Raw genomic sequence first — 14,668 nt, 5'->3', positions numbered from 1 at the left:
AGGAATTGATGCGTTGTATTATTTGTAAATCGACGGATTCAACAATACTTTATTGATATAACAAAATTAAAAATTTTTAGCCTCCTTTTTCTTGAGGTATAATTCTTAGCATCTTCTTCGTGAGGGACGTAGCGAGCGGTTTATGCCTATTATTTTGACTTGCTGAATTATTTATTTAAAAATACGTGGTAGTTATCCAAAACTCCTGCAAGTATGTAATTATTTCTGTGGCTAGTATGTATGGTAAAACCATCTTTATCTTATAGATTCATGAGTTAATTTTTCGAATTTTGAAATTTCGTCAGTAATCTTATAAAAATAATTATGACCGAATCTATGTGGTTCTAGTGTCAAGCTTTAAATTCAATTTAATATTCTTTAAAAGTAATTATCATATTTATGTATACATATATAAATATATCACATCATGTGCACTCAAGTAGTAATTTAAATTTTTCGTGCTAGTTAAAACAATTTCAAATTAATTTTTTTCCTTAAAATTATTTGGAAATAATGAATTGCTCTTTTTGATTTTAATTTAAAATCACGGGTATTTTTCTTTTTTGTACACCTATGGTTTAATTCAATTCATGAATCACCGTAGCGCCTACAATTATTTTTTAGTTAAATAAAAGTATTTACCTTTTTAATATGAGATTTTATTGTTTGAAATATATTCTCGCCATTTGCATTACTTGAAAGTTGATTACTAATATTTATTTTAAAAGGTATGAATTACAAATTGTACTTATATTTGTTTAAGATATTTGATCACCTCTGTGTTCATTATTAAATCAATTCTTTTCTACTAAATGAATATTTAAGAAAAATTATTTGTTTAATGATAGTATGATGCTTTGATTCACAATAAATTGCTCTGGATGATTGAAAAATATTGTGTACTGTAGTTAGGTTTTCTAATTCGTTAACGCTTCTTATGGTTATTGAAATTTTATCATATTTAATAATTTGTAAATAATTTTAAAACTAATTTTTATAGATGATATTATTTTTCACCTAGTGTTGGACTTAAATATATATAGTACACGTTAACGGTTATCGCTAAATTTAATATAATGTCGCTAAATTTAATATAAGGAATTTAATATAATTCATATTCTTGAGGCAAGAAAAAGTAAGCTGAAGCTTTATGAAACTTTTGCTAATTCGTTTAATTTTCTTTTATCGGATTAAATGACTCTGACAGTAATATGTTATATATATATATGTATATGTAGCAGTTTAGAATGTTCTGATAATTATACTCAGTCTTTATAAGTTGGAATAATTCATAGAATTCCTCAGACATGCACAAAAACATTTATAAAGAAATGTAATGAATCTAATATAAATTTTAATATACATGTAAACTAACGTATATGTTCGCATGTACATACGTACATACACATATGAATTTTCTATCTTTTATGGTTTTAATTTTAACAATTAACTTTATTGTATTAAAAAAATGATTTTGTATTTTCTATTTAGCGAATAATATAAATCGTTATTACAATCTATTAAGAAGTATTTACCAGAAATTTTGTAAAAATTGCTAAAAAAATTTTACTAAATAGTGCAAATAATTAAAGTACTAAAATATTATTTAGAGAAGAGCATCAATTTTTGTTCTAATTCTAATCGAAATTGAAGAATTTATTTTAATATTCCAAAATTGTTTATCAAATTATTAGTAGAAAAGTATTTTACTATAATTTGAATCAAAAATCAATTATATTAGATTAATTTCATTAAATTTTTAGGAAAAAGTACTATAATTCTACTTGCAGACCGATTTATCAGAGCACATACCTGATTTTTATCTACATACTTGTATGTATCCGTGTATGTTCTTAGATTTATAATAAACATGTCTATATTAAGTAACATTTTTCATCTTAAATTTCACATTCAATCACTAGGTTGTCTGTTCTGAAATACAAATAGAAATATTTGCAATTTTTTTATTGTATTCAATAATATTCCGATTTTATAAAAAAAATATGTGGTTGTAAGAATGAGAAAGTTTTTAGAATAATCAACTTATTATTTTTTTTATGAAAATAATTAGCACTTGTATGGTTTTATCTTCTATATTTGTAATATTATTCATTTTTATTTATTTATGTATATGTTCATGTGTTGTTTTTTTTAATAACCTGTTTTGAGAAATTATTATTCGAAAAGCAAACATCTGGTAGAATTTTGCAGTATATTTTTCTGAATTGTGGATTTTGCGATTACTGTACAATTAATGATTTTATTTTAATGTAGAATTTCAAAGTTCAAAAATAAGTTTGACGAATACCTATAATATTATACTATAATTTAATTAAATTTTAATTATAATTTGTTAATAATTAAATACATAAAGACAACACTTGCCATATGTTTATAGATTATTTAGAATATAATGTATGGTTTGCCGGCATACGACCTCGATTATGTTGGCTTACCTTGAAACTGTACTGGTTACTGCACATGCAAATATAATTAAAATATCAATTGAATATGTCGATTACTTACATCGTTTTTTATAACTAAAAAAAAATTTTATCAATATTTTTGTAAGATCAAACATAAATTTCATACATTTGAAATTTATAATGGCCTAAACAAAAATCTCAAAAAAAATTTTTGATTTCTTATGGAACTATCCAATTGGTAACGTCATCTTAAAAAAAAATGTGATTGCATTCAGGCATACACACATACTTAGTACATTGAACCCAGAAATCAATTGATGTGATCAAATATGCAGATTTTATTTTCAAGTTATTATAGAGAGAAGAACAAAGAAAATTGTAAAAGAAAGAGCCAAAGAAAAATTGTCAAACACATCCAAGTAGGTGGTAAAATTGTGACTGGTAATAAATTTCCAGAACCACTTTTAGATTACACAGGTAAATGTTCAACTTTCGCAAATAATCTCTTTTAATATTTTGGACTCTTTTGTCGTATTTCTCAAGAATAAAAATTGTTATTAATGAAGTTCTTAAGTTTGTTTTAATTAGTACTTAAGCCATGTACATAAAGTGGGTAAAAGTAGTTAAAACATTTTACTAGAAAAGAAATGTCTTTTAGCCTTAAAATTTTTGCATAAAAAGTTGTCAACTTTCCTAAGCTGCTCATTTATAAAAATTGTTTACATAATATGCGCACACTTGCAAAACAAATTTAGGTCAAAATTATAAAAGCAGAACTTTTTTATTAAGATTTTTGAATTTATTTTTGGTAATAAGAAATTTTGTTGAAAAATTCCAATTCATATTTTGTATAACCAGTTTAATTGTACACCCAACTTATGTAAGAAAACCAGTTATATTTATAATTATTCTATAAAATTATTAAGCTTTTTGGAAGAAATTAAAAAAAAATTATTTCACTTTTTATTTAATTAATGTATAACCAGTATAATTTTAACATAAGCAATAAATTAAGAATAATTTTTTCCAAAATTTTATTTTTGTCAACTTGTGAGTTCACAGAACTTTTACATTTAAAAAGTTATGATGTGAATAAAATGATTTTCTTGCTTCCTATGTAGGTACCTGTAGAATTTTATTTTTTGTATTAAGTATTTAAATTTTAATGTTATACATACTTGTATAACAATAAATTATTTAAATTTCGAAATATAAAAAATATTATACTTAAAGTTTAAAAAAATGTTAGGAAGTTTTTTTGGCAATTAAAATTAATTGATAATTGAAATTAATAAAATTGACAAAATGGATAGAATTTATTAATATTGTTGTCGTAATAGTTTAACAAATACTAAGTGCTGAAAAACTCATAACTTTTTTTTTCATTTCCGATAGACGTTTTTATTCTATTTTATTTTGATGAGCAAACATTCATATTTTTACACGTAAATATATGACGTTTAATTGTTGTTAGTTGCTGAAATTCTGGCGTTTCATACGTCTACAAGAAGAAGTAACTGCTTTTCTAAATTTGCTTCTTACTGCATTTCCTGTATGATTCATATACTAAACCTATATTGAATTTAACAATTCATTAATTTAAAATTTTCACAATATCTTCTTCAATCTCTTGATTTGTTAGATTTGTGCTTTTTGTCCGCACAAAAAGGTTTCAAAAGAATTATTACCAACTTTCGACATTTCTCTTTTATTTCTTACTTTTCCTAATAGCTAAAACAAATTAGAAACAATGGATTTGTGTAATTAAAAATAATGGAAATTGGAGGATTGGTGCGATTTTAAAAACGTAATAATAACAAAATTTTATGTCAATTGGTTTAATAATCTCTATATCTACACAAAATTACAAACCTGATCACCAAAAAAATATACCCGGAAGAAGGTAAAAACCTTTTAAAAATAAGAGCGTCAATTCTCACTATTAATTCTCAATCATAAATTTTTGTTGCTTGAAGAACATAACCAACTATATGTTGTTATTTTCATTTCCATACCGCAATGAATAATGTAGCGTATATTTAACCTATTGATATTTTAATACCATATCCAAAAACATGTTTATCAAAAATTTCCTATCAAACGTGTCATATTCAATAAACATATAGTAATTTTGATTGATTTCTTATCGCAGTATTTCTAAAACTCAAATTGCAAATTTTTCAATGAACAACAAAAAAAAAAAACAATTTCAATGTACCCAAAAATTTTTAAGCACACAAGCTTAAAAGTTGATAAAATTTAGAATTTTTAAAATTTAATTTCCTCTAAGGCTTGTTTGTAGTTAAATAAGAACTGAGATTAACTGGATTTCATTCTAATTATTTTTAAAATCTACGTACTAAGAATTTAAAATCTAAGTACTGAGGTAGATTTTAGTGTAAGTACGTATGTATTTCGAATAAATAACATTAACATTTCTATATGATCTACTAGATAAATTTCATTCTTCGACTCTTATCTCTTTTAAGTTATAATCCCGTAAAGACTTAAAAATGTCTGTTAAATGTCACAGCTTATTGTGTTCAAATTATAAGGAATGTCGAATTAACTTTTCAAGCTAAATGGCAAGAAAAAATTTCAATCAACTTTATAAAAGTTTATAACTTTATAATAATTATGATCGAAGTTTTACTAAAATAAAAACGCAAGAAAAATCGTGTCTAATCGAAAATTAAACTAACAATTTTTTTATGTTCTTATTTCTAATTTGTACAAGATTATAAATAAAAAATTTAAATATTTATTTATTATTTTTTTTCTGATGGGCCCTTAAGGTTCCTAAAGTGTTAATCTATCATTTATATTGCGAAAGTGAAATTTTGCGCTTCTTAAACTTGGTTTTAATCGATATTCTTTTTCGAAAATATTAATGTGCATAAATTTAATGTGATTTTAAATAAATTCACCAAAAAAAAAACCATTTTGAATAATTTACCAAAATATCACCGTTATTTTATGATGGAAATTCCAAATTCCGTATTTCTTTCAATGATAATAATTTCATTCATCACGAATATAATGAAAATATTGACGTCACTTGATCGTGTATTTAAAATCCATGTTAACAGATGCTTACTATATAAGTATTTATAAATTCTCTTATGTTTAAATCACGTATTTCATTCTTAAAACTACAATTTTATAGATATATATGTTGATGCATTACTCTCAACATGTAAACAAAAATAAGCTTTTAAAACCTACACATATATATTAATGTATTTTTTAAATGTATTAGCATATTATTCAGCAATTTACCACTGGTCATTTTTATTATACTTGATATATGTATGTAAATAACTTGATCAAGCTTTTCTCACATTGGGTTTTCCCTTAAATTTAATTTTATTACACGTACGTTTGGAAGTGAATCAAAAAATTATAGTACTCTTATGTGGATACAGGTATGTATTAAGCAGTAGAGCTATATGTAACGTATATACAAACACGTTATATTATAACAATATTGTTGGAAAAGCTTTGTTGTGTAAATAAATTGACCCATGTTTTATGTTGTCAGTTTAATCTTTATTTATACGAGCTCAATATAGGATTTCCTCTCAATTCTATATTAAATTTTATTGAGTACGATCAGACGGTGAAAACTTTATCAATCGATTTTTCCGATTATTTTTTTGTCATTATTTTGAAAGGATTATTTGGCTTGTATTGAGAATTGCTTATACTGAAACAGTATTATTTTTAGTAGAAAATAAGTTAATGGATATAAGAAAAATTTTTTTATTGTGATATTGTGTCTTATATGTATATGTAGTTAATTTGTGATCTTATTTCAAAATAAAGAAAAAAACATAATGAATTTAAAAAAATTGATTTTTAGAAAAAGAAGAGAGAAAATTATAAGGTAAAATTAATTGCTCTTTTTTAATATTTAATATTGAAAATAGTGTACTATGAAGTTCGCATTGTCATATTGCACCAAAGTTTTCCATAAATTCATGAGCAAAATTTAATTTTCATATACATAAAAGTAAAATGCATTTAATTGGATATTTGGAATATAATATTTATTTAAATTAAAAGTAAGAGATTTTTTATACCTATTAATAAGTTTTTAACTTCACAAATTACATAATTTTTATTTTATGCGTGTTCACTGATATTACGCAAAGAAATTTTCTTGCATTGAAATTAACACTGAAGTGATAAGTAACTTGTAATTTCAATAATTGAATTTAAGCTTAAAATTATTGAATTTATAAACTGTAATAAAATTCACCTCATAATAGAGCCCATTCAATTTATTTTCAAACGAATAGAAGTGACAATATTCTCAAACTCCTCTCAACACCTATATATATTTAAAATCATCACTGCAATGTTCCTGATATTTTCTGATTTTTTCAAAATTATATTGCAATTCTGTTGATCATTATGTATTCATCAAACTCATAATACTTAAGCATGTATATGTACGAATTTTGTATATAATTTTAATATATATATGCACATTCTAGCTGCTTTTTATAATTTGTATTATTTTAACTTACTATTGTGAATATAAAATATATATTTATTATATAATTAAATTTAATTTTTTCTATAGCTTTTTATTATTTTAAATATTTCTGTTTATATTGTGATTTTAATTTAATTCAGTAAAATTTTTGTAACTATATAAAAATTCTACATACAATGATTGAGAAACAATCTTCTAATTATTTAATATATTCCTTATGTTTATAATTATATTTAATTGAATAATTCAGTTTAATTGTATTATAAAATGTTTCCTACTTAACGTATAAAACAAATAGTATAATCCAACAGTATAGACCAATGTATTGTACTATCTGAACCGATCTAACTACTATCTATCTAATATTATAAAATATAGAATTATAAAATTATAGAATTTTCTATGAATTTCGTAATATTTTGTAGCAATACCAATAGAATCAATGCAGAAACGGGATCAGCCAAAAAATTTGTCTAATTAAGACAATATTCATATATATGTATTTGGCTTCGAAGTTCAATATGTTAAGATTCAATTTTATGAATAAGTAGAGATTACTTTTATCAATGCGTAAACTTAAATTGATTTCAAATAAATCAATTGATGTATGTGTAATACGTTCCGAATCTGCAGTTTATAGTGAAAAAAATTATACTTAAATACTTATACCTCTTGAACTCGCAATTAAAAATAAAATTATTGGAAACATAACGATTTCTCTAATGAAATTTCGAATACGTCCTAATACGACTATAAAACACCGATTTCCATTTTTCGCCTTTTCATCGCAAAGAATTAATCGTAGAACACTATTAACTGCTTTAAGATGTTTTACATACATATTTCTCTTCTTTTATAACACATGGGGCAGTTTTATCGCCGTAAATATATGCAATGTGTGTAATAATTCAAAAAAAACTATCATAAAATTGAAAAATAAAACATTCTTCGAAGATCTGAAATATTTTAATAATTCTCTCTAATTGATATTATTTCAAAACTTATTGTTTTCATACTTTGGAATTTAAATTATTCAGTAATCCATAAGTTATTAGTTGTTACGTAACAGGATATTCATATTGTAGTTCAAATCACTCCATTATTCGAATTAATTTTCAAATTTAATTTAACGAATTTTCATCAATTCTAATTTGACCAAAAGAATAAATAAAATCTATTCTAATTTCAACAGAAACTATGTATACATAGTTGAACCCATTCCGTAATATTAACAAAGTTTTTTAGTTGAGTGCAATGTCTACCTACAATAATTTGAAAATTAAAATATTCCAGTCTAGTTTACGTTCATTCTATTTTCATAGATTAATAGACTTTCATAAGTTTCAATTTACTAATTAAATAAATTGAAAATAGTTCTAAGAAATTTATTACAAAAATATTTCATATTTTAAGTTTATTTTTAATTTTGATAAGATCTCTCTAAGTGAATTCATAATTTCTTTTAAATTAATTAGATTTAATTTAATTTTTTTTTATTAAATTAAATTATTAGCATTAAAAGTTAAATGAGATTTATAAACGATAAGAAAAATATTCATTTTACCATATAGAAATGACAAAAATTTTAAATTTAAATAAAATTTATTTAATATTTACTCGTCTAAAGATAACAAAGAAATTATTGTTTCATGAAAAGATCTACAAAGTACAAAAATTTAGAAAAAAATGAGAATATGTTGATCGTGTCAACTGTGTGCCCCTACGAATGAATTATTTTAAGAGTTGTATGATAATTGTAATGCTACTGTATATCGACCTCTTGTTTTTTATATGGAAGCCCACACAACCTAAAGAGTTTTTGAAAATAATACTCATTTTGTCATATTTGTTTGTGTACAATTGCAGCATTAAGTTTCCACTACTTAGTTTATACAAATATATAACCATAATAATTTTCAATTATTTGGTCGATACATAAAACAACTAATATATAACCAAATAAATTCAAAGTTGTATGGCACTTACCACAACGAACCATGTAATTTCAACGCATTTTATTACACATTAGAGCTTTAATAATATATTTGCTAGTGCCACTTTTCAATACCATAGCCTCAATAATTTGTGAAAAATAGCCCATTTAGTTTTGAAGTTGTATGGCGGATCATATCCAATTCAAATAGCGTTTTGGCATTTATGAACAAATCATTTTCATTTAGTTTTTGGATTATTACCTCTTGGACGGGGACTGATAGATAAACATTGCTAAATCAACCTCAAAATTCGACACTGATCAAAAACATATGTATATTTGCATTTTTATCTCAGATCCGTATTTCTTAGCTTTACAAACGGAGTGACAAATTTATAACAGCCTTTGAAAATGTATTAGTACGGGTATAATAAAAAAATAAAATAAACAAAAAAGTTTTGTATCACAATAAAAATATTTTGTTTATTAAATTATAAAGAAATTCTTTAAGAACCTGGAATAACAAAAAATATTATAAAATTTTTATAATAGACATATTTATTTAGACATTTTAGGTTCAGCGGGAAAAATTTCTGTGATCAAAAACTTAAATTTAAAAGTTTTTTGAAATTACTAGTTGAGTTACGGTTGCAACATTAAGATTATAAAACTAAAATTCAATGTTTTCATCTTTGTTTTTGTAAAATTGAGTATTTTAGAGAAAATGCCTTCATCTAGCTTCCAGAACGCGCTCAATCAATAATTGATTTAAAATTTTATACTTAATCACTTCAGGATTAAGTTTTGGTAGTATAATATAAACTTGACAATACATAATAGGTTTCCAACGATAAACAGAAATTTGACAAAAAGTGACTTAGCACCTTCTAAAAGATAATACAAATTGTCTTCCACGTTGAAAGTATTTATACCCGTACGAACGTATGTTCGAAGGGTATACTAAATTTGCCTTACCATTTGTATCGCTAAGAAATAATGGTCTGAGATATAAACTCAAGTGTATGTTTTTGATCAGCGTCGAATTCCGAGTCGATTTAGCTTTGTCTACCAGCCGTCCGTCCCAGCGATAACTCAAAAACTAATTGAGCTAAGTTCACCAAATTTTCACAAATGATTTATTGTAGTAAGTGCCAGAATCCTTTTTAAATTGGACATAATTGGGGCACTAGTTCGGGTAGCTGCCATACAACTTCAAAATTTATTTGGCTATATCTCAGAAACTATAAAAGCTGTGATCTTGAAATTTCGTACAAGTAAATATATAAGTAGGGCCGATGTGTTTGACAAAAGTCGCTGAAATTTCTTAGCTCTTTCTGGTAGCTGCCATACAACTTTAATAGTGGTTTGGCCAATATTTTTTGAATTATAAAACACAGTACTGAAATTTTACATAAATCAATATGGTAATATGCCAACTTAAAGTCATAGTCTGTCCCACAGTCAGCTATGACATATTTATTCACACATACGATAACAAATTAGTTTTTTGAATTTTATATACTTAAAGTTTATTTAGAATTAAGATCACTATATGTAATCCTCCTTATACCTCAATTATGTATCTCGATAAATCAATCTTTCTGAAAATATGAAAAACGAAAATTTAGTACACAATCTCTGGTTTTAGATGGTAATTACTTCACTATTTTTATGAAAATTGAGAAAGTGAGGAAAAAAATTATTCTCAACCTTTGTATAAGAGAAGATACTCTCTTTTACAGATAGTTAGCAGATACTTTCTTTAATTACTATTTAGCTACTCAAATATTTACAAATTTTACTTATATTACAAATTAATATTTCTAACAATAAATTCAATTACGTACTTATATTTGCTTTAAATTATTTATTCAATCATTTAGCACTTTTCTCTTTGTATGAGTGTGATAAGTATACACGTAAGTGCATAACTTAAGTTTATTGTTTTAAATATGAAAAATTTTCAAATATTTTAAAATATTTTATATGGTAAATCTATTACGTATATTTTAAAGTATGAATTAAATTCTTAATAAGTGAGAAAAATGTCAATCCCATTAATCATCTTAGAACGATTCTCTTTATAATTCTTCAAATTTATTTCGCTTGATCATATTAAAGCTTATGGTGACATTTTTTTTTGTGAAATTTTCATAATAAAAAATAAGTAGTTTATAAATGACTCAATTTATCCATTGTCAAATTATTTTGCATTTTTTTTCAATTTCAAATTTGTAAAACAACGCTTATCTAATGAATTATTTATTATTATGGCTATTAAAATGAATGCAAACAAATTATTTGAAAATAAATGTTTTTCTTTATTTTAAAAATTACAATAAACTATTCCTAAAAAAAATGAAAATTTTAAATATAAGTAAAATAAAATTTTGTTTTGCAAAATATTTGCACAATGCAACGAAAACATAAAAAAAAAAAACAGAAATTCACAAATTTATGCAAAAAATTAAAGTTTATTACATGGTCTATAGCTTTCTGTACAAGCACAACAATGTATAGGGTGTTCAATTTTTCCGATTCACTTATAGAAGAGGCAACTTGCCTGTGTATAAGATTATAAAGAATTCTGGTGCAAAAATACGTAATTAATTCTCTCAACTACCTCTCTTATACTCCCAGGTTTATTATAAATGCATTAAATACGTTTCCTATTTAAATAAAAAAACGTAAATTATGTACCTGTCCGCCGTACCTTCTTGAAATTAAATAATATGTAAAATTCATATTCGATCGGACGGAAAATAGGTTTTCTCGATTTTTAAAAGATTCTATTTAAAGGAGTTAAAAAAACTTAATCACTTACTTCTCTCAACTACACTCCTTTACACTGAGTTTATGAGTATTATGATTTTGCAATGTTATTTTAAATTCTCAACATTATATTATAAAATATTTGAAATGTATTTGATACCCATTTAATATTTTTCATAGATAGAGTGAATGGTTGGCTTGCTTTGGTTTTGAATTTATGTAACATAATAATATAAAGCAAAATAAAGACTTCTAATGGAGTTGAAATGGAATTAAATTAAAAAATGAATAAAAATTCCAATGATTTTAAATAATTGCACTTTTATATTCAATTAATAATACATTATAAAATATAAAAAATATATTTTATAGAAATATAATTATAAATAAAATTAGATAATAATTAATTACCGAATTGCTCTCATTTCTTAATTTGTTATGCAACAATCTCGGAATTTTATACAAAAAGATCTTTAAAAGTGTATGGCTTTTAAGAAAAACTATATGAAAAACTAATTATCTTTCATTTTATTTATGACATTTAATTTTGATACTAATTAAATTGAGTTGTCAAAATTAATTATGGAGCAAAGAATTTATAGTTATTCAGCAGTCAGCAGTCAGCACAATCATAAAATTCAGTTGAGCATTTTGAATACACTGCATTTAGATTTCTGTGATCTAATTATTTATTTATTTTCTGTTTATAATAATATATTTTTCATATTTTTTTTTCAAAATCTAATTATTGATTCAATATTAAAAATAAAAAAAAAAAATTCTTCCTAATTAAGTAATCGAAAAGCTTTTTCAAAATAAAGTGCAACATTCATTGTGTGACAGAAAAATATTGATGCTGACTTTATTTTTAAATGTAGAGAGAAAATAAAGAGAAAAATACAATGACGCCATTTTAAAATATTATGATGAATTGTACCTAAGTATGTATGTATAAGTACATAGGAATATGATGCAGTTAAATAATGTATAATATAGTGATTTGAATTAAAAGATATTGCTATTCCAAATTAAATTGAAATTAAAGCAAAGTTTGCAAAATTCAATTAAAAACGAGAAGAGATATAGTTGATCGTGTCAACTCGGTGATACTTGTACGAATATTTTTCAAGAGTTATTTAGCTGCCATACATAAGGATGTATTGCTAAGATGCTCTGCTATTAAAATTGGTCTCGTAAAATTCGAGTATTCAACTAATATTAAATTTCATTGGTATCGTGGCTATAAAGGCAGCCATTTGAATACAGTAAAATTAAATCAAAAAAATATCAAATTAGATATTATTTAGATATTAAAATCAAATTTTACGAAATAAAATTTGGACTCTCAAAATTTTTTTACTGTAAACTTGATATTTTCTTAGAGGTGCTTTTAGAATTGTATGGCAGTATTTTATGTTTACCACCGGAATCAATGCCTCGATCAAAACCAAATTAAAAAGAGCTCCTAATAATGAAAATTCGGTTAGCCCAGGTCGAATTTGTTTTTAATTTATCGCTGGAACGGGCAGATGGATGAAGAGACAAGTAGACAATCGATTCAAAATTTGACGCTGATCAAATACATATAATTTTGTCTACATCTAAGGCGTCTACTTCTTAGCGTTACAAACGAAATAATAAACTTTTTATAAACTTCGAACATTGGTAGGTGCTGATGAAATCAGCCTTTTTCGTTTCATTACAAGAGGATACGTTAAATAATATCTTTATATTTCAATTATTAAATAAACTTTAGGAACCATAAAAAATATTTCCGTAATTTTAAATAAAATTTTATTATTTAAGATTTATTTACTATTTACAAGATAAATTTTACAATTATTAAAAATAACTTCCGTTCTAATGTCTTGTAATCTTCAACAAATGCACAAATTTCAGTTCAAATGGAATTATTTGGCATTATAATTGGAGATTATTACTTGTACAGGCGCAATTTTACGATATTGCAATTCAAATGATATAACTACGTTATAAAAACCTTAGATTTAGTCTGTAAATATTGTATACAATAAAAGGTAGAAATCATCATCTCACATATATAATTCACGTTCCGTGTTGTCTTGCATTTTTCCAACCGGATTAAATAAACAATTGTTTTTTTTTAAATAAATTATTATGAGAAATATTTCTGTAATATTTTGTAATTATGTTCAAACAATATTATTTAAAGCATTTTATTAGCGAAATTTTTTATTAAAATTTCATTTAAATCATTATTTTGTAATATCTTTTCAATAATCATTTTGGCATAGGGTAAAGTAATTGAAAATGTTCTGCCTCAGTGATTATATTCAGTAACATATGGAAAAATAACAATATACCCTCATATAGTTGAACTTTATATGATTCATAAAACATTATGATCATCATAATCGCATGATTCATTATAGTGATGATTTTAAAAAAAAAAATTTGTGATCTATAATAAGATTTTCACACTTAGGATCAATGCCATTAGATAATTTAAAATTTTGAAGTAATAAGGAGATTTATCAATTATATATGTAGCTTGAATACTTGAGCAACTCAAAATTCCTTAATTATAGAGCAATAAATAAATTTTCTATAATATGAGGTAAAACTAAATTATGTAATCCATTTAGAATCTCAAAATCTATTATCATTAATGCTAGTGAATAGTTAATCATTATCAATCCGGTGTTAGTAATAGTTGTGGATTAGAGATATCGAAATTTCATCAATAATGGCCAGTTTCTTATATATATAAAAATGTTAATTTCTACTTTAATAATACTTTAATTGTTTCTCTGAAAGAATTCTCATAATAAAAATTCCTTCTTGATTTTAACTTAACGCAGTTCCATACAAAATAATTCAATTTTTAGCCGATTTATATGAATCTTTTCTTTGCCCTTAAAAAAAGTCTAACAAATGTTGAGATTACCAACCAAATTCGCTTTAAATTTTCAAGAATCTTGGCGGTCATTTTTATATCTAATGTAATACCTTTCGCATTATAAAATCTTGTCAAATCTATTTGAGAAAAATATAAAA

At 24.0% G+C, this 14,668-nt stretch overlaps 1 protein-coding gene across 3 annotated transcripts in view; it reads left to right on the top strand.

The window, feature by feature from the left end:
- The window catches only part of LOC129609568 (protein unc-13 homolog 4B), a 57,095-nt gene that overhangs the window by 22,876 nt on the left and 19,551 nt on the right, over positions 1-14,668 (top strand). Inside the window, exon 1 of one of the 3 annotated variants that reach the window (XM_055521557.1) lies at positions 6,151-6,312. The exons of the other annotated variants lie outside the window; for them this stretch is intronic. Within the exon in view, the coding sequence (XP_055377532.1) occupies positions 6,263-6,312 (50 nt within the window). The 5' untranslated portion in view covers positions 6,151-6,262. Of the gene's footprint in view, positions 1-6,150; positions 6,313-14,668 lie in introns of those variants that run through there. 3 annotated transcript variants of the gene reach the window in all.

This window comes from Condylostylus longicornis, unplaced genomic scaffold, assembly GCF_029603195.1.
Source record: "Condylostylus longicornis isolate FDR11 unplaced genomic scaffold, ASM2960319v2 ptg000040l, whole genome shotgun sequence".
Classification (NCBI taxonomy): domain Eukaryota; kingdom Metazoa; phylum Arthropoda; class Insecta; order Diptera; family Dolichopodidae; genus Condylostylus; species Condylostylus longicornis.
The sequence above is the reverse complement of the archived record's forward strand: the minus strand, read 5'-3'. Positions and strand labels throughout refer to the sequence as shown.